Here is a 25,472-nt window from a genome sequence, read left to right on the forward strand (position 1 = left end):
GCAACATTCCATTATTTTGCTTTATGCGGTTTTGTTTATATATATATATATATATATATATATATATTGTATACTTGATGATTTAATGACACTCTGTCCTTATGTAATCATTGGTTGTGATCTGAAGTTTATAGTTTATATAGAGTGGAAGCTACAAGACATAATAAAGAAATTTAAAAAGAGTTTGTCCCTCTCTCAACACCTGAGAAAATTTTTTTTTTTTTCTTTTGTTTTACTGAACTGCAGAGGTTTCTAGAAAAGGCAAGGAAAACGGACATGCAGATTTCAATGGAAAGCTGTCTAAGCGGGCAAGTAAAAAGGCATTACCAAAATCCACAGGTTCAACAACTTCGAATGAAGGTGCTTCGACATCTGGTGTTGTTTCCCAGACAGCATCAGGAGTATTATCGGGGTCTGGTCTTCTGAATGCTAGACCTGGGAGCACAACATCCTCCGGATTACTTTCTCAAATGGTGTCATCTCTGAATGCTGATGTGGCTCGAGAGTATCTTGAGAAGGTTGTAGATCTTTTGCTACAATTTGCCAAAGCTGATTCTACTGTAAAATCTTACATGTGTAGCCAAAGCCTGTTAAGTCGACTTTTCCAAATGTTCAATAAGATAGAGCCCCCTATTCTATTAAAGGTGATTTTGAGATCGATGCTGATGATATGTATACATTTCGTTTATGATTCTAGGGGTTAATTAATGTGGATTTATTTTTATTTTTTTATTTCAGATCCTCATGTGCATTAATCATCTTTCTGGGGATCCAAACTGCTTGGACTCTCTTCAGCGTGCAGAGGCAATCAAGCATCTGATTCCTAATCTTGAACTCCATGAAGGGCCTTTTGTCTCTCAATTACATAGTGAAGTAAGTGTGCAAACTTTCTAAGATTTTTGGAAATGATTTATTTAACAAAGGATATTTGTATATATTAAGTTGTACATGTGTTTTCCTAAGTTACTGCTTGTGTATTATCATTGCACATTGTTCGTCGCCAATGCCTTAGCAGTCCTTGCAGACTTGCAGGAATGAGATGAGGCCATGGGCTAGTGATTTTAATTACCATCATTTGTGATAGCTACTTATGGGAGCATTTGTAATCAAGACGAGAAGTTTGGTAACTTAGCTAAGGTTCCTTTGTTTGGACTTTTGAAAGAAGAAGCCTATTTCCTATGTATATCAAAATTTTGAGTGAGGAGATTTTCTTTCTTCCCGGACTTTTTTTTTGAGAGAGAGAGCTTGAATTTGGTGAGATATTCTCCAAACCTCTTCATTAGTTTTTGAAAATCAGATTTAATATTTTTCATAACTGTTCTCAATTTGTGCTTCATATTTTAGGGAAGTAATTATTTATAACTCCCCCCTCCCCCCTTTCTCTTGATGTGGATCAATACTGATCAAATCATATTAATCATGTTCGTCTTCTTATTTTGATGGAGGAATTATTTGTGCCTTTTTCCCCATGGTTGTATGTCTAACTTGATCTAGTCACTTAAATCAGGTGTTCTTGTCTTTTTGAATTTGTGTGCGCTTTGATAGTTTTATTGTTTCTACCAAGTCAATTCGATTGATCTCTTTGATGCCTGGAAAGAGGGATTTGGGGCAACAAATAGTATCAGAGTTTTGCAAGGTTCAATCTTGGAGACAACATTATCATATCCTTCTTCAAATTCTTGCAAATTTAAATATGAAAAATCTAATGAGAATAATGGTTTCAACATCATGAAAGCATGTTTAGGATAGTTTGCCTAAAACCTTAATTATTGTGCTTGATTTTGGATGTTCATATCACATGGATCTTCATAATGACTGAATTTTTTTTTAATTCATTTATTGATGGTGTAAAAGCCCTTATTGAAAATTATATGACCTGTATGAATTTTGGGATAGGGATGGTTCAGATCAAGAGATGATGGAGATTTTTTTTTTTTTTTCTGTCAGGACAAACTTGTGCTAGCATTGAAGAAGAATCTTTTGTCTTTATGTTGTATGGACTCTTCTGGGTGTGTATTTTCATTGTTGATGTTAGAATTTTACATATGTTCAAGGATGCCATGGTTTTGATGATGGCAACAAAAATTGGTAATTTTACTTTCTTTGTGGCAACATAGTGATAGTGCGTTACTTTCTCCTTAGATGATTTTCACCAGATGATGCCATGTGGACATATATCAACGAAGGCCTGTCAAAATTGAGCTAGAAATTCTTAAATTTGTGCTAAGAAGTATTGTGTTTTGTGTAAACATCACGAATTGAAATTATCTACTAGAGTTTATTACATCAAGACTGCTTTGAATTATACTAATTTTGACTGGAGGATTACTATCTTTCTTAGATCTAAAGGTGGACATAGATACATGCTTACCTTCATATGTTATTTCTCAAGGTATGGGGTTTACGTGTTACGATAGAAGAATGATGTATTTAATACATTCAAGAAGTGAAATTCATAAATTTAGAAGCAAATATAAAAGAAAATCAGAAGGTTAATGACAGACAATGACGTGATTTTATTCTTTTGAGTTTGAGACCTTTTTTGGATGGAAGACTGTCATATACAGGACTGCAATGGGTACATCACGGCAAATAAGGTCACATAAATACTGAACAGGAGGCTGCTGTGAGGATTTAATGATGTTATCTAATTTCGTGCAGAGCAAATATTTTTCGGGCAAAGGCTTTTAATATTATGTGTTTTTAGTTTAATATATCTCAGACTGCTATATTGAGTTTAGTAAACCAAAGTAGGTATGTTCAGGTTATCCTGTAGATTATTTAGTTCTAAGGGTCATTGGTCGACTTCCTGATCGAGTTCTAAATGAAAGTGTTGGTGGCCTTTTCCTTTTTTTTTTCTTCCTTGGATAAAGGGTGGAAGTTTTGATGTTTGACTGTACATATGGTTGACTGATCTCTTGTTTGAGCGGAGAGAGAGCGAGATATTTCACAATGCTACACATTACAGTGGTTGGCCATGAACTAACTTAAATCAGTCAAGAGGAGTGGACAAAGGCTTTATGGTTCTTGATAAGCAACCATAACGTAGTGGGCTTGCCTTGAGGTATGTCTCCCTAGAGAACACTCCTATGAAAAAGTTTGTAAGTCGATTTAAGGCTCAAGAAAGAATGGCATGACTAATTTCTTCCCAAAAGTTTTTTAAATTTTGAAATGATTTTTAGGTATATTGATTAGCATGTTTTGAACTATGGTTTATTTTTGTAATCTGATGGAAGGCTCATCATGCATCTTTAGACAATCTGCTTTGTTGAATCTGGCCTATTGTTAGTCCTGCCTTCGCTCTGTGGAGATTATGAATATGCAAATTATGATGCTGCCATCTGAACGGCCAGGATCAAGCACGACAAATTTATTATTTTAATGTTTCATTTGCATTCATACCTCCTAATTCTTATGTAATTAGATATCTAACAGCTAAATTTTAATATTTAAATTTATTAAAAATCTTTTATTTCACATCAAAATTACCACTATTTTAACTTTTAAAAAGTGATGCACCTTTTTCATCTATAGTTATGGTGGCATATATGTTAAAATTGAAGTTCAAGTGTTAAATATGTAAAATAGATAAGAAATGAGTGTTATGCGTGTTCTCATTTTAATTTCCTTTTTGAGTGCTTGTTTTGTTAATTAGCAAAACTGCATCCCTGTTACCTAAATGAAAGAAGCAGGAAGACTCACCTCTCACTTCATTCCCACTCAAAATTTCAGGTCCTTTGTGCATTATTCAACCTCTGCAAAATAAACAAGAGAAGGCAGGAACAAGCAGCTGAGCATGGAATTATTCCCCATCTAATGAAGTTCATCATTTCGGATTCACCCTTAAAACATTGTGCATTGCCTCTGCTTTGCGACATGGCCTATGCTTCACGAAACTCCACGGAGCAGTTACGGGCTCACGGCGGATTAGACGTGTATCTAAATCTATTGGTGGATGAAGCATGGGCTGTTACCGCCTTAGATTCCCTTGCAGTCTGCTTGGCTCATGACAGTGACCACAGGAAAGTTGAGCAAGCTCTACTGAGGAAAGAAGCTATTCAGAAGCTAGTGAAATTTTTTGGGAACTGCCCAGAACACTATTTTGTGAACGTTTTGGAGCCATTTTTGAAGATCATTACGTATGTGTTTGAATAGTCATCACTCCCCAACCTCAATTTGCATACTTTTACCCCTCTTATTACATTTGTTTGTATTATTTGTAATTAATTTTGTAGGAAATCGCCGCGAATAAATACCGCAATGGCCACCAATGGTCTGACCACTCATCTCATTTCAAGACTAGACCATCACGATGCTATTGCTAGACTTAATCTTCTAAAACTAATCAAGGTTGGTTTTTTATTTATAGTTTTAAAAGATTTACATACTCAGCACTCATTTCCTATGTATTTGCGTATCTACCTGCATGAAATATCAAAAGATTTGGATGGTATAAATGTAAAGAGAAAATTTAGGCGTTAGATATGTGAATACATAGAATTTTGGTAGTATACATGCAAACGCCCCCTTAAAAAATAAGATTATTTTAAAATACATGTTGACAAGCTTATTATGTTGTTATGCGCTTGTGAAGGCTGTCTATGAGCACCATCCAAGACCGAAGCAGCTGATAGTGGAAAATGACCTCCCTCAGAAGCTTCAGAATTTGATCGAAGAGCGAAGGGATGGACAGAGATCCGGACAGGTTCTTGTTCAGCAAATGGCGACTGCACTGCTGAAAGCTCTCCATATCAACACTGTTTTGTAGCTTTAAATTACTGAGTTATATCTCAATTTGCTTATCAGGTAAATGTAAATATTCCTCCCCTTTTCTTATTTTAATTTTTTCAATATTAAATCTGTACATGCACGAATCGTAGCTTTTATAATCATGCAATGATTGTTCAGTCGCCAGCATTTGATGTCCTATGAATGCTAAATGGGCCATTTTGATGCACTGTAAGTTGATTGTTTGCTGATAATGCATTTTGGTTAAATAATTAATTTGCTGTTATCCATAGAACAATTTGAGCATCTTTTCGGCCCATGCTTGTAATGTATGATTAGAAGATGGCTAACTTAAAAATAAATGGGGGCATCTACATATGTATCACACATTTCATGTGCTTATATATCTAACACCTGATCTTTCATATTTACATTTGTGACCCTCAAATCTTTAATATTACATTGAAAATACTATTATTGATGCCTTCTTAAAAGTGGAATGTATATTTTTCACATCTACGTTTATGACTGCAAAGTCTTGTAAATGTAAATATCTAACTTGTAGGAATCGGGTGGTATGCATGTAGAATTCATTTGTCTACTGGTAATGCTAAATCATTGCTATGCTACTTTCAATAAACAGTGAAGTCTTATAATTCATAAGTCTAAAGAGCTATAATTTTGTTTTAAATCTTTTTTATTTTTTTTAAATTTTTATTAAAAAAAATGATATCGAATTATTGCTGTGAAATTTAATGTAACATGGGGGAATTCACTAATGTTATGTATTAATATTATTATTATTATTATTCTGGCTCTGAATGAATTAAACATTTTCACATCCATGGCCTCACTGATCATCGGATTTATAAATGGAATTTATTAGTATATATTAGATATTAGGCGCTTCAAATAGAAGAAATATTGTATTCAGGTGTCCGCACGTTCAGACGGTTAACCACTATTGCCACGTCATCCATCGATAAGGTTGATGGCGATGTGGCGGCTGATGGTTGACTGTCCATTATTTATAAATGGAATTTATTAGTATATATTAGATATCAGGCGCTTCAAATAGAAGAAATATTGTATCCAGGTGTCCGCACGTTTAGACGGTTAACCACTATTGCCACGCCATCCATCGATAAGGTTGATGGCGATGTGACGGCTGATGGTTGACTGTCCAGACGTGTCGGTAATGATTTTTGTTCTCATTAATATATTTACACTTTAGCATGTGAAGATTGTCCCAAAATCGGATTGGAGCAAGTATATTTGGTTCAATGGCCATTCCACTTAATTTGTTGTGATTGTGTAAAAAATTGTCATAGGTCTCCTAAAAATAAATGACATACTCTTCAATAGAGAGATTCATGTTAATCAATATTGTACTTTTTGTCACTCTATGATAGAATCTTATACTCACATATTTTTTGAATTCTCTCATTCTACTCATTACTTGAGTGGTGGTTCCTAGTAAGAACTTTTTTTTGGAAGCAATCTATTTCAGGCGATTACTTATTTTGATAATTTTACATGCAAAATATCCAATATATACATACATATATATGTTTGCAATTGTGCATGTTGTCTGGACTGAAAGGAATAGTAGGCATTTTAAAAATTTCATCACTCATTTTGATTCTCTTATACATGAAATATATATTTCAATTAGACAACGTGAAAAATGAATATTAAAATGTGAAAATCTAATCTAATTATAAGACTATACAAATTTTGATGTTCAAATATTTTATACATTTGTTTTACTCTTCTTTTTAAAAACAGACTGAATCTATATTCTCTTTTGACTTAATTTTAGTTAAGTTATGATGAAATCCAACACTATTTATAGGCTCAATTGATAATGCAAACATTAATCATTGTCTGCTGCTTGGGATTGATATATGAGAATTTGTCTTATTGTCTTACATATGTTTGATTTTCAATTCACAGTTGGTTTTGTGTTGTTGACTTCATTTATTTGGTTGTGATATGTTGAGATAGAAACCATATGCTTATGATACGCATAACCTAAAAATTCACTATTAGCTAACATTCTGTGAATTTCTTCATTCAGCACCAGCCCTACTATGTCATCAAAGCTCAACTTCACATTACCATAAGAGTTATTGTCGTAAACAAACCATCATAGTTGTCCAGCAATGAAGATAGTATTAATAGTGCCCTAATCTTATCATCAAACAAGATACCTATAGAACACAACTGACTTGTTATAGTGTTGAAATTGTTCAGATGTTTTGCCACTGAATTATCTTCCATTATCTTCATGTTGAATAACATCTTCATTAGAAAAATCTTATTTGAAGCAGAATATTTTTTGTACATATTTAATAGTGCATTCATGAGATCCACCATGATTCTCATTCACAATATTAAACACAACAAACGTGGAAAGTGATAAACGAATCAAAACCAAGGTTATTCAATCCAGCACCTCTCATTCCTTCATAGTCATAGACTCGGGCTTCGTGGTGATACCATGTAGTTGCAAATATTTGTTTTTCTTATATAGCAAATCATTCACTCGCATCCTATAAAATGTGAAGTTTGTCTCATTGAACTTCCCTATTTTGTACATTGTTTCATTAGTCATTGCTCCATCTCAATTCAAACACTCTAGCTTCGATACTACTTTGTTAGGATGGAAGTCCTATACTTTTTTCTAGGGCTTCAATCCAAATAGAAATCAAAACAACACTATAGAATAGGATTGTATTGATTCAAGAAAATAAAAATATAATATTTAAATAGAAGCACAATAATAGTAAAAAACTATGGAGCCACACCACAAGATATTACCACTATGAAAAGTCAAAAAAGTATAAAATACTCACTCGTATATCTTCTTTACAATCAAGAGAACTTACAAGACTTGCTCCAAACTCTTTCGCATGATCTCACAAGAGAAAAGGACATTGAAATCTTCCTCTTTGACACTTCTATCCTTCACAAGATCTTTGTAGAAAGAATCGATTGAGCGGAAGAAAGCGGTCGATCTGGCAGAAAAGCACACTGAAGCCCTTATATATCACCATCAATTTGAACAAGCCCAAATTAATTCTTATAATTCAAACAACCAACTTGAATTCTAATAATAACATCCCCATCTATATCACCTTAATGTATTTACATTTCTAACACCTAAACTTCAGTTTTTACGAATATTAACATGCATATACACAAACTCTATCATAATGTGAATTTTTTTTTTACATGCATACCACATTACCTATGAAATAGATTTTCATATATACCACTCAATACTTTAATATAGTCAATGTTTTCAAATAGGATGAGAGCAGAAGGATGAAAAATATGGGAGTTTTGATCAAGGGTTGTGTGCTCACTCCTTGCTGTCCCAGTTAGCTCCAATGGAGATCACAGAACTCATGTGAGGTTCTCGGGCGAGGGTGTCGGAAGAGAGTTTGGAAGGTGGGTGCGAGGGTTTCAGGCGAGGCTGAGAGGGTGCAAGGGTTTCATGAGAGCGTTGCGAGAAGGAAGAAGAACAAGTGGTACGAAGAAAAACTAAAACGGAGAGAACGATATGTGTTTTTTTAGGTCTAATGAGTCGCCTTCTGCGTCGATTTAGTTGACACAAATCTGCCTCAAAAACTGTTGCACTGTTAGTGAAAACTTTGTCATTCATTGCCTCAAATATTCAAATACTAATCTGACGCATATCCGTCATAAAATACGACGCAAATTTATGTGTCGAAAATTTCTGACTCAAATTTCAGACATTATTTGCCTTATCTCTTGTAGGTATAGAATAGAAATTTCTAAACTTTTGATGATGATGCTCGCCCTTTTTATCTGATTTGAGACACTTCAAATTTATGTCCGACTCATTTTCTACCATGAACTTTCACTTCTTACAAACTTCAAATATGCAAGATTTTTTACTTTAAGAAGTAAACTCATACCCTTTTGGTGTTATTGTCAATTAATGTAATAAAGTAATGGGAACCACTAAAGGACTAAACTTGAGTAGGATCTCATACATCTGCATGCACTAACTCATGTTTCTTTGGCTTTACCAGTGACCCACTTTTAGAGAAAGAAAATTTCTTGTGCTTTCTATATATACAATATTCTAAGAAATCCAAATCTACTAATTTCTAACCCATAAATTTAATTTTAGAAAGTAGGGACTTCATATCTTTCTCCTTCAAATAACCAAGCATACGGTGTCATAGACTTGCATCTACCTTGATTCCAGCCACATCAATAAAATTTATTATTTCATTGATTAATTAAAGAGTGCCTTCAATTGTCCTAAGCCATTACTATTGCCCCCTGGTCACCTTTCATGAATTACTTGTGAAAGTTGTCACGAAAATGACTTTGCAGCCAACTCACAAAGATGAGATTTCTTTTCAAACTTGGAACATGTCTTAACTTTAGTAAACGTCCAGAATGTTTCATTTGACAACTTGATATCCACATCATATTTTATTACTATATTGCAAGCATTGTTATCGCTCAAATAAATCTTCCCTAGATCACTATGAGTAAACTTTTTTAATACCACTTGTTTGGGACATGTGAAAAGAGGTACTCAAATCTACTATCCAAGATTCAACATTTATTAGGGATAAAACCAGGGAGTCGCCTTGAATTTTGCTTGTGGAGAATTGTAGAGAGATTCATTTCCGGTCCACCACCAAGTTTCCTTGGAAATTTATAATCTTCCTTAAAATGCCCTTTATTTTCACAATTCAACATTATTCTATATCATTTTTTCTTCTTGACTTGGACTTTCCTTTCCTAGACTTGAATTTTTCTCTGCTTATATTCATGTTCAGATTTTGTTCTCTATTGTTTGTATTTAATACAGAACCTGAAGATTCATAATTCACTGAATTTTTGTGAACTTCTTCATTCAACACCAACATCACAATGTCATCGTAGTTCGGCTTCATATTCTCAGAAGAGTTACTCACTATTGTGGTCATATCATCTCATTTATTCGACAACGAAGATAATATCAATAGTATCCTGACCTCATCATCAAACTTAATTCTTACATAACACAATTCTTGTTACAGTGTTAAAATTGTTCAGATGTTTTATCATTGAATTATTTTTCATTATCTTCATGTTGAATAATATTTTCATCAGAGAAAACTTATTTAAAACAAAATGTTCTTTGTGCAACTTTGTTAGTATTGTCATGAGATCCTTTGTGATTTTCTCATTCACTATATAAAACACAACAGATGAGAGAAATGATAAACAGGTCAAATACAAAATCTCCCATTCCCCCATAGTCATAAGCTCGAGCTTCTTGATGATAACTTGAATCGGCCAATACATTTTTTGCTGATATAATAAATCCTCTACTTTCATCCTTCAAATTTTGAAGTTTGTCTCATTGAACTTCTTCATTTTGCTCCTTGCTCCGTTGATCATTACTCTCATTAAAATTAAACACTCCGGCTCTGATACCACTTTGTTATGATGAAAACCTTATACTTCTACTAGGGCTTAGATCCAATTAAAAATCACAACCACACAGCAAAATAGGATTACACTAATTCAAAAAAATTGAAACAAAATATTCAAAACGAAGCACAACCAAAAAAAAAAATCCAAAAAACACACCAAGATTTAATCTGAAAAAAACCTAAGAACGAAAAAAAAAACACGGAATCACACAATCAAAAAATTTTACTATGAAAATTTTATGAAGTACAGAATACTCATTCAGATCTCCCTTCTATAATGGATGAAACTTACAGGACATTGCTCCAAACCCTTTCTCTTGATCTTACAATAAAAAAAAACATGTTACAATCTTCATCTCTAACACTTTCTTTCATGGAACCTTCGCCAAAAGAGCCGCAAGTGAGACTCAGAGTGCGTTTGAGACAGCTTGTGCTTATTCAGATAAGCAGTTTATCCTAAAACGTGGCCAGCGAGGGTGCGTTTGGGACAGCTTGTGCTTATCCAGATAAGCAGTTTATCCTAAAACGTGGCCAGCGATTAGCCCGCGGGGTTCGACCCGGGGTCTGCGTTTAGTGTAAAAACCCAACTGTGTTTTCAGATAAGCTACCGAAATGTGTTTTCCAAACGGTGATGCGGCGCCGCCCGCACTTATAAGTTGTCCCAAACAGGCCCTCATCCTTCGACTTGAAATCACAAATTTAAAGACAATAAGAATAGAACCAACCGCCTACTGGCATGATCACGCTGCATCATTCTTTGGATTTCTTGAGGCCCCAATGCACCATAGGTTCTTAACTGTTTCTTGCATTGCTGCAGTAGCTGTGTTATCTCTTGGGACTGTAAGTCCGTCGCTAATTTATGTTTGTCTTGGATAATCCGAGCCGTACCTCAATGAATCAAGGAATATAATTTTCTTAGCTCCTTTTTTTTTTAAGTATTTTTTCCCCTCTTCATGTCGTTTGACTTTCTAGCAATGAGCCTACAAATCTGGACGCAATGGAGAAAAAGGATTCATGCCCACATAGTGAGATTAAGGCTTTCTTGTTATTGTTGTTGCAGTTTACAAATCTCTTCTTTTTATTCCGTATGCAAGTCTTTCTGTCCCTTGAGACAACAAATCTCTACGACTCTCCCACCGCCGGAAAAAAGACTTAATATTTTACCCCCCATCAAGTGACAAAATACTAAAAGAAGCTTATAGCTGCCACTGCGTCAGTGCTGCATCATTTCTGCTTTTTTCTCCTTTACAGCCATACAGAAAAAGCTTCACCACTAACCACAAAGCAAAATATGAAAGACAAACCTCACCAAACAAAAAAAATCGCCAGTTCTCACTTTCCCACAGCCGCCTTCCCCCAATCAATCATCAAGACCCCATCTAGTTATACACTAACAAGCGAAAACACATTTCCAAAACACTGCAAGCTCTTTCACTTCTCCCATAACACATAAATAGTTCCAACAAAAATTAAAGCACAAAATACACTAAAAAAGTCCATCACAATATCAGTAGTTAGCACTTGAATCATCCATCAGTTGCTTCCCAGCTCCTGTAGCACAGCCTCCATGGTTGGCCTATGGCCCGGAATCTCGCTTGTGCACATCAACGCTATTCCCGCAATCTTCGCAGCTTCCGTAATGGAGAAGCACTTATTGAGTTTCCCGTCGATGAGCTCGTCTAGTTGGCCAGAATCAGCAGTGAGTCGAAGGTGAGTTACCTTCGTCTTCCCTGTCAGGATCTGGAACACGATAACTCCAAACGAGTAAACATCGCTCTTCTCTGTGAAGCGGCCGGTCGTCGTGTATTCGGGAGCGAGATAGCCCATTGCGGCGCTAGCTTTGAGAGTTGAGAAGATAACATCGTCAGCTAAGAGCTTGTGCAGACCGACAGCAGATAGCTTGGGAACAAAATTTTGGTCTATCAGTATCTTATCAGCTGATATGCTTTTGTGAACAAGAGCTGGCTTGTTTGCTCTGCTGCTGTGGAGGTATTCAATTCCTGGATGAGAATGACTTTTACATTAATTTGACTTGTATGAAAAGATCATCAAATGGCATGCTGTTGTTCTTCAGAGAAAATTAAGTACTTCTAGTAGGTTTGGTGGTTGATGCTTCTATTAGTCATAGAAAAATAATATAGAAAAAGGCAATATTGAATACCTTTAGCTATGCCCTTGATGATGGAAACCCTAGTAGACCAGTCTAGAATCCTCTCCTTTTCATCATCCTTCGCATCTAGATAATTAGATAAGCTTCCATTGGCGACAAAATCATACAAAAGAAAGCACTCTCCTCTAACTCTGGAACAACAAAACCCTTTCAAACCAACAAGGTTCTCGTGTCGGAGTAATGTCAACATCTTCAATCCCTTCAAAAACTCAGCTTCCTCGGTCTTACAGCTCGTCTTCGTGATGCTCTTCACTGCAACAAGGCTTCCATCCCTCAACATCCCTTTATAAGTCGACACAAAGTTTGTCTTCCCGAGCAAATTAACCTCTGAGAAATACTGAGTCGCGCATTCCACTTCCTCCAGATTGAATCTGAAGCTCTGAACCTCTTGAGAAAATCCATTGCTGCTCCCACCATCAGCCAAAGGATCCCACCCGTTCTCCGTTCGTGTTCTCGAGGTTGATGAGAGGAGACACTCTCTTTCTGAGGACTTCTTTCGCTTGATCAGTGCTGAGTCTGCTATCTGAGAGTTCGAGTGAGCTCCCGATCCTCTGTTTCTGTCGGCGGTACCATACAAATACAAATAGTCCTAAGATTACAACGCCGATTGAAACAACGATTACGACTACAATGATGGTGATGGCTGATGATTTTGATTTGTTTGAACAGTGAGAAAAGTTGCAGTTTTGGCTGAAATCAGCCGACTGAGGAATCTCTTTTGGAAGCAGCCCAGCGGAAGCATCAGGGCCGCCATATGGCTCCGGTCTGTTCGGATTAAAGAAGTCGGCGGAAGTGCAAGCTTGAAGCGAAGAAAATCCGACGCCACACAGCCCCTTATTATTGGAGAACTGAAACCCTTTGCTTAGTCTCTGTAAATCTATATCAGAAGAGTTCATGAAATATTTAGTAAAAAGATAATGCAAGAACACTTGGATTGAATTGACAGAGAAATTACCAGAGGGGACATAACCGGAGAGGGAATTGTTCCGAACATCTAATACAGATAGCTGAGGGAGCTGAGCGAGCTTCCTTGGAATTGAACCGAAGAGTCTGTTGAAGCTCAAATCTAGCCGCAGGAGCTGGGGTAGGTCGCCCAAGCTTGCAGGAATGGCTCCAGTTAGCTGATTGGATTGCAGCGCAAGAACAGAGAGCTTACTCAAAGCTCCCAGCTGGGTGGGTATGCTACCTGTCAACCGGTTATAGCACAGCTGCAATACTGCAATAAGAGGAGAACACCAATATCTTTTAAAAACCACAGATTCTGAAATGGAGAAACTTTTCATAATTCTAATGAGTTATGCAAGAAAAAATGAGGAATGGGATTGGGATAGAACTATTTCAAATCACCAAAAGAATATAAAACGCACAAAAAGAAGGAAAAAACGCTAAGAATTTCTGTAAAGATTTGGCCAATTTATTGCTACCTTAGGTTGCCATGGTCGCAAATTTCTGTAAAATGGCACCTTTTTTATATCTTACAAATTAGAGCAACATATACTGCATGTGAACTTCTCAAAATAACAGTGTACTAAATATGCGTACAAAATTCCTTCACAAGGCATCAATAAGGCTCCACAAATTAACAATAAGCTAAGGTCAAGTATAAAAATGAGGCGCAACGACAAGTTATGCATGAGAAAAATCATACTTTGAAAGGAAAGGATTGGAAGTAGAGCCACGAAAAAGGGACAAAATGTAAAATAAGTAAAGATGGAACATTTCTAAAGGCCGGATCTTTTGAAAATTAATATGATAAAAAGCATTAGGCATCTGAAATCGGAGAGACCAAGTGATCGAAAAACCCGAAGAGTACAGTGTAAATGGCATTTAACTAATAAAACTCAAAATTGCAAAAGAGAAGATAAAATCTGCAGGGAAAGAAAAAAAAAGCGACAGAAAAGAGAAAGGAAGCAAGAAAAATCGGTAAAAACTCCAACTTGCAAGACACCCGGCTACAAATACAAGCATGCAGAAGCAAACAAGCTTCACCCTTCCTGCTCCATTTTCACGCAGTACATCGGTGCAGGAAGCTTCCACCACAGAAGCACTTCTAAAAAACTTAACTGAAATAAGCCCAACTGAAACAAATTTCTTCAGCAAAATCCAAACTTTATCCTCGAGAAACAATACCCACCCTTCAAAACCCAAACAACCTTCCCAACCGAACCAAAATCCTCAGGCAAAACTTTATCCTCAAGGACTAAAACCCATCCTTCAAAACCCAAAGAACCTTCTTTGAACTAACCTTCAAGACTAGCCATTTTGCCGATTTCCGACGGAATGCCTCCGGTGAGCCCATTGACGTTGAGGTAGAGGTCCGTGAGCTCAGTCAGATTCGCAATCTCTTTCGGTATCTCCCCTCTAAGTGCGTTGTAATGTAGATAAAGCCCAGAAAGGCATCTAAGTTCCTTCACCGCCGGTGAGATAAAGCCAGAGAGCCCCTTTCCCTGCAATGAGATGTTCGTTACTTTGCCATGCTCGTTGCATGCGACTCCCTCAAAGTTTCCACGACAAGGGTCACCTCTGGAAGTCCAAGAAGAGAGGTAGTGACCCTCGGGGTCAAGAGAAGACTTGAGCACCATTAGAGCTCTGAGCTCAGGGTTTCCTTGAGCGAGAAGAAAGAAGAATAGCAAAGATAGGGGGAGCAGAGGGTAAGCCATTGATAGGAAAAGAGGAAGCTTTCCCTGTGGTTGCTTCTCCGGTTCTCCCTTGGCGCCGGTAGTGGATGCTGTGCAGCTGGAAGAGCTTGTCAAGCTCTGAGTGCAGTGTGAAGGGAACCTAGAAAAGCCCAAAAAGGCTGGGAAAAAGAACACAGTTCGGGAAGGCAAATGCTTTTCTTTTTAGTATTATTATTGTAAATTCATTACACTGTTTTTTCGTTTTTTTCTTTTTTTATTACTGAGCACAGGTGCTTTTGAGTAAGAATGTAATAACTAGTAAGTAACAACTGCAGAGAAATTCAAAATCTCAACTACTCCGTAATGGGGCCTCCTAATAACTAATGGTTTATCAGTTTTTTTTTTTTTTCAAATTCAGTTCTTTTAACTCGTAAAGAAAAGATTTTTATAATGTCAAAGTTGATTTGTTAGAAACTTTCCGACCGATCAATTCAGTTAATCGCGGAATAAATAGCAATATGGATTCGCTGCAGTTATTAATGCGGGAGGTCCTCTAGTACAAATCAAAGTTGCGCAGCTCATTAACATCTTAGGTTTCTTTGACTGCTGGTAAACGGATTAAAATCTCTTGTGATTTGTTGTTGCACATTTGAGATTTAGCTTATCTGATCCAGAATCCTTCCTCTCCGGTGCGGCTCCGCTTCGATCAGCTTCCACTCCTTGGCCTTGTATACCAATCTCAGGTTGAGGTTTAATATTAAACAACTTGGTTTAATTCAAAATTATTGGGACTTATCATTCAACACACACAGTGGTTATCTTTTACATCAAACCCCATATATATCCTTGAACTCTTACATAAAACAAGTTTGCACAATGCAAAGCTGCTGTTGACACCATTATCCAAACAATCCTACTCCTCAAATGGAAAAAATATTACATCACGAGTCCTGATGCAAAATTGTATTAAGACTCCAATCACAATACACCACATATACTGTCTAGCCCCGTCATGCATCAAAGTATTTAGTTTTTTTATTTAATAGGGTCGGATCGTATATGTGGTGCATTGTGATTGGAGTCATTGTGCAGATTAGCATCAAAACTCCTTATATAATATTTTTTACTTTCAATGAAACTTCCAAACTCATTCAAGATACTCACAAGTACAGACAAATAATTGGCTTTCATCAATATTTAACCCTCACACAACCCGACATAACATTTACAGTAAGCTATTGTAATTCTGAATGAAATGTTATCATTGAAAGCGACCATCGACCTTCAAATTATAAATATTGACACTAGATGAGGTTAGCCCATTTGCTTTCCAATAGGTTTATGGCTAGGGACCATCAGGTTATCATCTAATTTATGTGAAAAATATATTGCAAAAACCTCTCGATCTCTTTACTTCTCTTCTCTTTTGTGTTTACAATCATGGGACACATTACAATTAAGAGTTGCATGGCTTTATGGAGTGACGAGTTCATCTTTTATCGCTTATAACTAACCACCACTAATTCGTGACATTTGTAATCTCTAATTTCCATAGATGATATGACCACCCCTCATTTGTAATCTCTAATTTTAAGGGAAAAAATAGGTCCACGAGCCCAGGAACACCCCATTTTCCCCCTGTCGAGGGAAGTCCTCTTCTCTCTATCTCTCTCTTCTCTCTCATTTCTCCATTTCTCTCAATCACCTCTTATCTCTCTCTTCTCTCTCATTTCTCCATTTCTCTCAATCACCTCTTATCGATCCAATGCTCTACTCCTTGGACACGATCTACTGGATAAATTTGGATCTAACATTACTTCATGTAATATAATTATTTAAAATTACAAGAGAATTAATCAAATTCGGTAGTATTTACCCATAATTGATGAGAGTTGTTCCATATAATAATGAATGCAAATGCTTGCAAAGAATAAAAGAAGCATGGACACAAAATCTAGCCAATAAAGAACACAAAAACGAGGATGAAATGGGAGACCAACCTTCAAAAACGATGATGGAAAAAACCATAATTCTTAGTAGAAAACAAGCAAAGAGAAAGAACATGAAGAAGAGATGGTCCCTTGTCTTTTTTTTTTTTTTTAACTTTCTTTCTACTTAGAATATTAGCCAAGCTTAAAAATACTTAATTAGGGAGAAACAAAATACACCATTTGATTACGTTAAAGGGACTAATTAGCCAAAACCTAACCTAGTGCAATCAAATATGTTCATCTTATTGCTTACTTTTTTTAGATATGTTTAAAATGTGTATATTTTAGAAATATACAATAATTAGAATGCATACTTCTAGAAATAAAAGAATTACTTAGTTGGGATGCAAATCAAATGCTTCATTTTTTTTTATTTTTTTTTTATAATACATTTCAAATATGATAACTTAAAATTGTGGTTGTAGGTGGTAGTGAGGATTGAGGGCATCAATTGTATTAGATTATGGTAACAGGCAACAACAACGGTATGGTCAGCAATTCGAGCAATTGGATTGTATTTGAGTCCGACTCAAATTTAACTCGACCCAACCAAGTATAACTCAAGCACGACTTATCTTTTAACCAATTGAGAAAGTTTAGCTCAAGTCAAACTTGTGTTTAATCAGACTGACTCAAAGATGAACTGAGTAACATATTTAGAACATGACATAACCACTATTTGGTTGGAATTTGAGTTTGAGTCAAGTTTAAATGCTTGGCTTAAATTTAACCCAAGATGGATCCTCTTAATAAACTACATCTTAATAAAATACGTGACACAATGGACATCGATGATGAGCATTTAATTGCAGGAGTGGCCACAATACAACATTCCCAATGCAATAAAGGTGGCAATCTCAGAATGTCCCTCAAAATATTATATTGCATGCTTAGATACAAATATAAACGTTAAAACATGAAATAAATGTGCATTTTTTTTTCATTTGTTTATTTTTATTTTTTAAATATTTAAAACTTTTAAAAATTATTAAAATTAATTAAACATGTTATAATATATAGAGCAAATTTAATTTCAAATTAAAATTTAAATAAAATAAAATAAAAGTTATAATCTAAAGTATGACTTCTAAATTTTTATGTCATCAGGATAGATTATCCTCGAGAACATATTACATAAGAGAATCTGATATAAAAATGCATTAGAACTTCAACCACGGCTTATCACCTGTAGAGTTCAACCCTTCTTAATAAAAAGACTAAATAATTTAATATATTTATTTGTACATGTGATTAGGGGTGTAAACGACCCAAATACTTATTTATAAATAAGGCTCAGCTCGTGTTGGGCTCGTTTATATTTCGAGCTCAAAAAGTGTGTTCGTGTTCGGCTCTCTTGCTTAGCTAATCGAACACAAGTCGTTCACGTTCAAAGAGTTGTTTTGATAACCCTAATCAGGTATCCATAAGCTGTTAAGGCTTGGGTTAAGATTTAAAAATTATTTTTTATATTAAAATATCATTTGAATCTATTTAATAATTTTTATTCTATTTTCTTGATTAATACTTATAATTGATTATAAATTTTTATAGTCTTGTAGTCAATTAAGGTTTTTAAAAATACTACTCATCAAATATATATATATATATATATATAATTGATTAATAGTCTTTCGAGCCATAATGAACAGAACATGAACAAACAAATCTTTGTTCGTATTATTCGTGTTTGATTCATTAACTTAGTGGACGAGCCAGACAAGAGCTGTTCGCGAACAAAAAACGGCTTTTATGTATTTTTATATGAGTACTCTTCACCCTTATGATGCATCCCCGTGAACAAAATTGGAGAAATTCTATTATCCCTGCCCACTGACTCCCGTGACCCAAAATTACACGCGTACCCTTTTCTAACTCACATGCCCCCCATCTTGAGCTGTCGTTAGTCGGATATTATTAAATTACAAAAAAACCATTTCAAAATTTGAATCCCATCTTGCAACGGATAAGTGCCCGTCATTCCAACGTACGGCCAAAAATTTAACTACATACTGGTCAACTAAAAAAAAATAATTACATACATACCCTACATACCACATAACCTTATACGATTTTCATATTTAAAAAATTACATTTATACCACATCTCTTGTGTGTTCACATATCTAACACTTGTGCCACTTTATCTATGCTTGAAAAGGTTTACTCTACCTTTTTTTAATTTAATAATAGTGATTTTTTGATGTGATAATGAAGTATTTGAGTATTATACATATAGACATTAAAATTTATTTGTTAGATATGTAAATGCATAGGAATAGTGTGGTGTACATGAAAATGCCCCTTTCATATTTATCATATAAATTTTAACATTTAGTTTTAGGGGCATATGCATACAAACCACATAATGCTTATGTATATACATATATCTAACACCTCAACTTTCATGTACATATAGATAACATTCTAATCATTAGTATCACATTAAAAGTACTATTATTTTTAACTTTTTAAAGTGAATGACACTTTTTCGTGAATAGGTTCATTTCACCAAGATGTTATAAATATAAATATCAAATTCTCAGGTACTAGATATATGAATGCATAAGAAAGAATTATATGATATATCAATGTAATTTTTTTTAATTAATATTATAAACTTATATATGAAAAGATATATTTTGTTTTATAAATTCTGTTTGGGGCAGCTTGTGCGTTTCAGGATAAGCTGATTATTCTGAAACACGGTCAGCTGGCCGGCCGCGGGGGTCTACTCGCGGCCTGCGTTTTGTGTAAAAACTCAAACGTAATTTCGGATAAGCTGGCAAAACGCGCGGACGAAACGGTACGGCGGCGTTTTGAAAATGCCGCCCGCACTTATAAGCTGCCCCAAACAGACCCTAAAATGTTCTTGCTACGTTCAACGTCACGGACTTGACCATGTGATATGACCCAACAACTTCGATGAATGAGGTCGGAGCTCTCCCAACCTCGGGAAACTGACGCGGGGGCTTGGTTGAACCAGCTTAACCGGTTCAACAAGGGGTGTCAATCCAATAAGAAGGTTGGACTGGCCGGCTAAGCTATTGGGCGGGAACTGACGCCCCTTTCTCCCCCTCCTATTCCATCTACTATTATACATATGTTGCTTGTTTCAAGGTTTAGTAATGGCTGGCTTCAAATTTTTATCCCCATGTGTCTACCCTTGTTAGGTTGTATCCTTCCCGAGGACAGATAGTTCTCCGGCTATATCCTACTGCAAGATTGTAATTATCTCCACAACTCCTTCCACATCTCTCTTATTTGTTTCAGTCGTCAGCCACCTCCCCTTCTCCCTGATTCCAACCCCCAACACCCAGTTCCCTCCCATAATTCCAGTCATTAACCTCACCTCCCTTCTTCGGTTCCCAATTGTCGATCGCCGACCACCACCCTTCTTCGTTTCCAGTCGTCAGCTACCCAACCCTTCCCTGCTCCAACTGTCAGACACCATTTATTCCCTACTTCAGCAGCCAGCCACCAATCCCAGTCACTGTTGTCCACATATATTCCAACCTGACCCTAGCCGAATATTGGCACTTCATTGAACTTTCGCTTTCGTTTGAATCTTGATTGTAACTCTAGTTGTTTTTGTCTAATAATATTTGCATATGATATCGTGGCTTGGGTAAACTCCGATATCATTAAAGTTACAGAGAAAAATAATCAACATGATTTTTCTTACAAAATTATAATGAAAATGAATTGTCTATATACTTAGCATATCTTGAACTAAGAGTGCGTTTGGAGTAGTTTGTGCATTTCAGGATAAGCAGTTTATCCTGAAAAGCGGCCCGCGAGTCGACTCCGGGTTTTAACCTGCGGCCTGCATTTAGTGTAAAAATGGAACCGCGTTTTGGGATAAGTGGGCAAAACGCGCGATCCAAACGGTACCGCGGCGTTTTCAAAAACGCCCCCGAACTTATAAGCTGCCCCAAACTGGCCCTAAGAGCTAATTTTATACATATATTTGATTCAGTTAGGATCATTAAACTATGAAATCACATTTCAAAAGTATCTCAATATTGTCTCATACCACCAATGCTCCATAGCACATATCTAACACCTAAATTTTAGGGGCATTTACATGCATACCACCCAGTTCCTATGTATTTTAATATTTAATTTTTACATTTATACCAACCAAATCTTCCATATCACATTAAATATACCTCTATTTTAACTTAAAAAAAGTGAAATACAACATATTATGTGTAGGTAAGGTGGCGTGAATGTAAAAATTGAAGTTTAGGTGTTATATATGTAAAATATATAAGAATTGAGTGGTATGTATGCAAATATTTCAAAAATAAAACAATAACATTACAGCAGAAGATGAAGCATAAGATAAACTCTGGTCTTTGCGGCTAGTGCCTACTCCATCTTCGACATGCCCCCAACACCACTGCAAAAACATGGAGATCAGGAAGACAAAGACCTAAAGCCCTAAATCACTCATGTAGTCCCAAGTCTCAACTTAATATTGCCCCAAAACACTGACATTTGAATCTTAAACACTAAAATCAAAACCCTAAACACAAAATCTTAAACTCATAACCATGAACCCTTAAATTTGAATCCTAAAACCTAAATTGTAAACTGCAAACCCTAAATGTTAAATCTTAAACTTTAAAAACCTTAAAAAGTGACGGATAAATCCTAAATCTTAAATCTTAATCCTTAAACACTAACCAAAAACAACAAACCCTAAGGGCCTCTCTGGAATGGATTTTGATCTAGATTTAACCTAAATCTTGTCAGAAGGTCATTTTGGACAAAATAAAACCGCAATTTGAAAAATTAAAATTGCACGGATTTTGGCCTAAAATCCCGGATTTACTAAATCGAGTGAATCGGCAAACTTGGTAAATTCGGGAAGAGCAAAGAGAAAGAATGCTATGAACAAACTTACCTTTCTCAATGGTTTTAGGACAGAGCGAAGCAAAAAAAAAAAAAGAGGAAGATGGAGTTTCGGTGGTCTCCGTGCGTTGTGATCCCGTCATTGCCCTCCCAGCTAGCTGTACTTGCAACTTTATCGAAAGGGTTTAGTCACAGAGGCGATTGTTTTGGATGAAACAAGAAGTGAGGAAGGGGCATAGGTGAGGGTTTCAAAAACATGGGAAGGCCTGGGGAGTGTAGTGATGTAGGCAAGGATTTCTAGCAGGGTTTAATTTATTTTTACTTATGTTAGTCTTATTATTTTAATGGATTAATAATTAACGATTTATTTTTTATTATCGACTTAATGATAACTAACTAACTATATAATTGTTATTTAATTGTCAATTAATAAAAAATGCATAATAATTTTTTTATTTATTCAATAAAATAATTAATAATTGTTAAGTAATATAATTAATAACTACTTAATTATTAATTCATAAATGTTAAACTAATTTAGTAAATTTTTTATTGATAATTAATTAGTTCTGTGAATATAAAAAGTATTAATTATCAAAATTTTAAATAACATTTTAATTTAATTTAATTTAATAAATAATCAATTTTTATCATAATAATAAAATAATTATTATATATTTTTTATTCTAACAAACAATAAAAACCACCTAAATTCTAACAAAAGTTGCCAAACCATTTGACAGAATTTAACTGGATTTATTAAATCTAGTGTCAAATAGTTTCTACGATTTAACCGTTCTGGATTTGCTAAATCTGGAATTATAGAATTTTAAAAATCCACTTAAGCCAAAGCTCATTCGTTGTCATACAACCCCAAAATCATGAACCCTAAACCCTTAGGAGATGCATGGAAACTGATGAAATTTAAGTTAGGAGTTAGTAAATCCTGTAAATTTGGATTTAGTAAATCATTGAAGAGTTAAATCTTGAAAACTGTTTGATAATAGATTTATGGCCCGTTTGGGGCAGCTTATAAGTGTGGCGGCATTTTGAAAACGCTGCCTCACCGTTTGTTTCGCGCGTTGAAGATGCGTTTATGGAAACGTCATTTCATATTTTACATTACACGTCGCGATCTGCGTTTCCTTCATCGTGTTTAGTCCCGAATTAGTCTGCTGCCCCTTCCTGGATTCGACATTGCTTCTTCCTTTTTCGTTGTTCGTGATTCGGAACTAAAGGAAGCTCGCAGTGCGGCAGAGCTACTCCCTGCATATTCAGCACTCCTTCTGCTTCTTCCTTCTTCGGCACTCCGTTCGCGATTCGCAGATTCGACATTGCTTCTTCCTTCTTCCTTCTTCGGCACTTCTTCTCTTCCAGGTTAGTAGGTGCTCTTAACCTTACTATATTCTATTTTCACTTCTGTATTTTTATGGTTAAGTTCTGGTTTGCTGATCTAAAAGATGTCCTTGAAGTGGAGCAATATCCACTCTCACAGGAGATGATCTTTGGACTCTTAGGGTTCTTCTGTATCTTTTTTTTTTTTTTTTTAAAATTTTTTGTTGCTGTGGAAGAGGAATTTGTTAAACCCGTTTCAACCGCTCCTCAACTCTCCTCTGCTCCTTTCTTCTTTTTTTTTTTTTTTTTGCTTAATTGTTTTAGCCTTGACTTCTGTAGGATTGGAAGGCAAAATGTTGCACACCAAAAGTATAAACAGGCTCTAATTGATGCTATCTATTTTGGTTTTTTAGGAGATTATAATTGTTTTTTAGAACTTAAACCTCCTGTATGATTGTAGACTTTTAACTTCATATTGAATGAAAACTTAATGCCGATGTTAGAAAAAGCTTAATCGGAATGAGAGGCAGAAGCATTAATGCATGGCTATTGCAGTGGAGATATGCTAGAGCTAGTAAATTTCATATAAAAATTAAAGTTTTGGTGGTAGACATGCAAATATATAGAAATTAGGCGGTATGTATGTAACTGCCCCTTTTTTTATTTATATGTTATCAGTATAGTAGTGATCAGTGATTGTTCTGGTGGCTGTGATGAGAGAAAATATTGGTTTTCTCAATTCCTTTGTTGGGAAGAAATTTTAAAATGAAGGGAGAACAACTTGCAAGTTTCTAATGCTTCATCATGAGTCTTTGTGGGCACACCTTTCTCTTTTACCACATAACATTTTGTATGCAACACTAATCTACAATTTTATATACGGACATGTGTCTTTGGAGACTTTGGTTGATCTCCATAAATTAGTTTTATGATGTGCCCACTTCTTACGGCTCCTATTAAATTAACATTTGTCTTTCTTTGTAAAGTTTGTGTTGATGGCCCAGTTCATTATAATATGTACAAGGTATCTTTACTGTGGTGCAGTGATTGCGTTGAACTGCATATAAAAAGCTTCTAATGATGAGGCATATAAAAATGAAGCTTCAGCTTATTATCACTAATAAGCATATAAAAATAAGCTTCAAATGCATGTAAATTTCCTTTTGCATTAGCCAGATAAGATGATCCCTGAACTTTATTGATAGCCATTATAAGGCCGTTTATAGGCACTTTCCCTGTCCCTCTTGGCGATCAGCTTGGATGGCCCTTCTCTTTAAGGGCAACCGGTGCTTTAACAGTGGATCAAATGGTGGTATGTTACCGCAGCAGTTGGAGTGTGCCGTTGAAATGGATGCTTTTTATCACTTTGGTATTATATACTTTCAATGAAATTCTTTCTTTCATTTAACTAGTTTATGAGTAATGATGAAATGGTGGTATGTTACTGCAGCAGTTTGGGTGTGCCGTTGAAATGGATGCTGGTATGTATGGGGTAGATTCTTCAAGTTTACTTTGCTTTCTGCTGTTGGCTCTTAGGCATTTGTTGTTCTGCACCATCTGAGGCTTGACTTTTTAATTCCCTCATTTCTTGCATCGATTTTGCAGTACCTGCTAGAAGTTTGAGGATTATTGTAGTTGAAATGATGGAGGGATTCTGATTGTTTTGGATCAAGATAAGGCCTTCCATGAGGCATATTAGTGTGTTAAGGTGTATTTCACTTTTGTTTAAGTAACTGTGCTTCTGTGATGTCATTTGAAATATTTAATTGATATAAATATTTGTTATTTTTCATGTTCTTCAATCTTCACTTTTATCTCCCTTTTATGATTGCATTAAGAATGTTGATGAATTTGTAAAAAAATAAATTTTTGACAATCCCTATGTCTCAAATGAGTATGAAGTGGGTTAATTAGTTGTAAAATAGCAAAATAATAGATATTGTCGTTTTGTTGAGAAAATTACAAATTTTGCGTGACAGATTGTTCATTTAATTAAAAAAATCTGCAAATAAGCTGTTGAAAAAACGCACTAACCAAACAGCTAAATAAATTATCCAGAACAAGGGCAGAATGGTCATTTATTCAGAATTACTTGTTTTGCAAACGCACAAAACAAACAGTCAGTTAGCTTATCTGGATCAGCTGGTCATCGATAAACTGCTTATCAGCATAAGCTGGATGAGCTGCAGCAACCCCAAACAAACCCTTAGCACATGAGGTTGGCTATCAATCTTTGTTAATATATATATACATATTCATATATATATATACATATTCATATATACATATTCATATATATATAT

General features: G+C 35.4%; 2 protein-coding genes across 2 annotated transcripts in view; one reads left to right on the plus strand and one right to left on the minus strand.

Annotated features, from left to right (window-relative positions):
• Nucleotides 1-4,849, plus strand: part of LOC110020202 (MAP3K epsilon protein kinase 1-like) — a 37,434-nt gene extending 32,585 nt beyond the window's left edge. Inside the window, exons 13-17 of the mRNA XM_020718216.1 lie at nt 247-644; nt 739-873; nt 3,733-4,139; nt 4,236-4,350; nt 4,595-4,849. Coding sequence (XP_020573875.1) covers nt 247-644; nt 739-873; nt 3,733-4,139; nt 4,236-4,350; nt 4,595-4,768 — 1,229 coding nt within the window. The 3' untranslated portion in view covers nt 4,769-4,849. The remainder of the gene's footprint in view (nt 1-246; nt 645-738; nt 874-3,732; nt 4,140-4,235; nt 4,351-4,594) is intronic.
• Nucleotides 4,850-11,354: 6,505 nt separating this feature from the next.
• LOC110020333 (LRR receptor-like serine/threonine-protein kinase GSO2) lies at nt 11,355-15,196 on the minus strand. The gene is given in 5 exon segments (XM_020718396.1): nt 11,355-12,199; nt 12,361-12,808; nt 12,810-13,246; nt 13,325-13,585; nt 14,615-15,196. Coding segments are annotated over 5 exon segments (2,028 nt in total). The 5' UTR covers nt 15,030-15,196; the 3' UTR covers nt 11,355-11,732.
• Between the last annotated feature and the right edge of the window lie 10,276 nt (nt 15,197-25,472).

This window comes from Phalaenopsis equestris, unplaced genomic scaffold, assembly GCF_001263595.1.
Source record: "Phalaenopsis equestris unplaced genomic scaffold, ASM126359v1 Scaffold000094, whole genome shotgun sequence".
Taxonomy (NCBI): domain Eukaryota; kingdom Viridiplantae; phylum Streptophyta; class Magnoliopsida; order Asparagales; family Orchidaceae; genus Phalaenopsis; species Phalaenopsis equestris.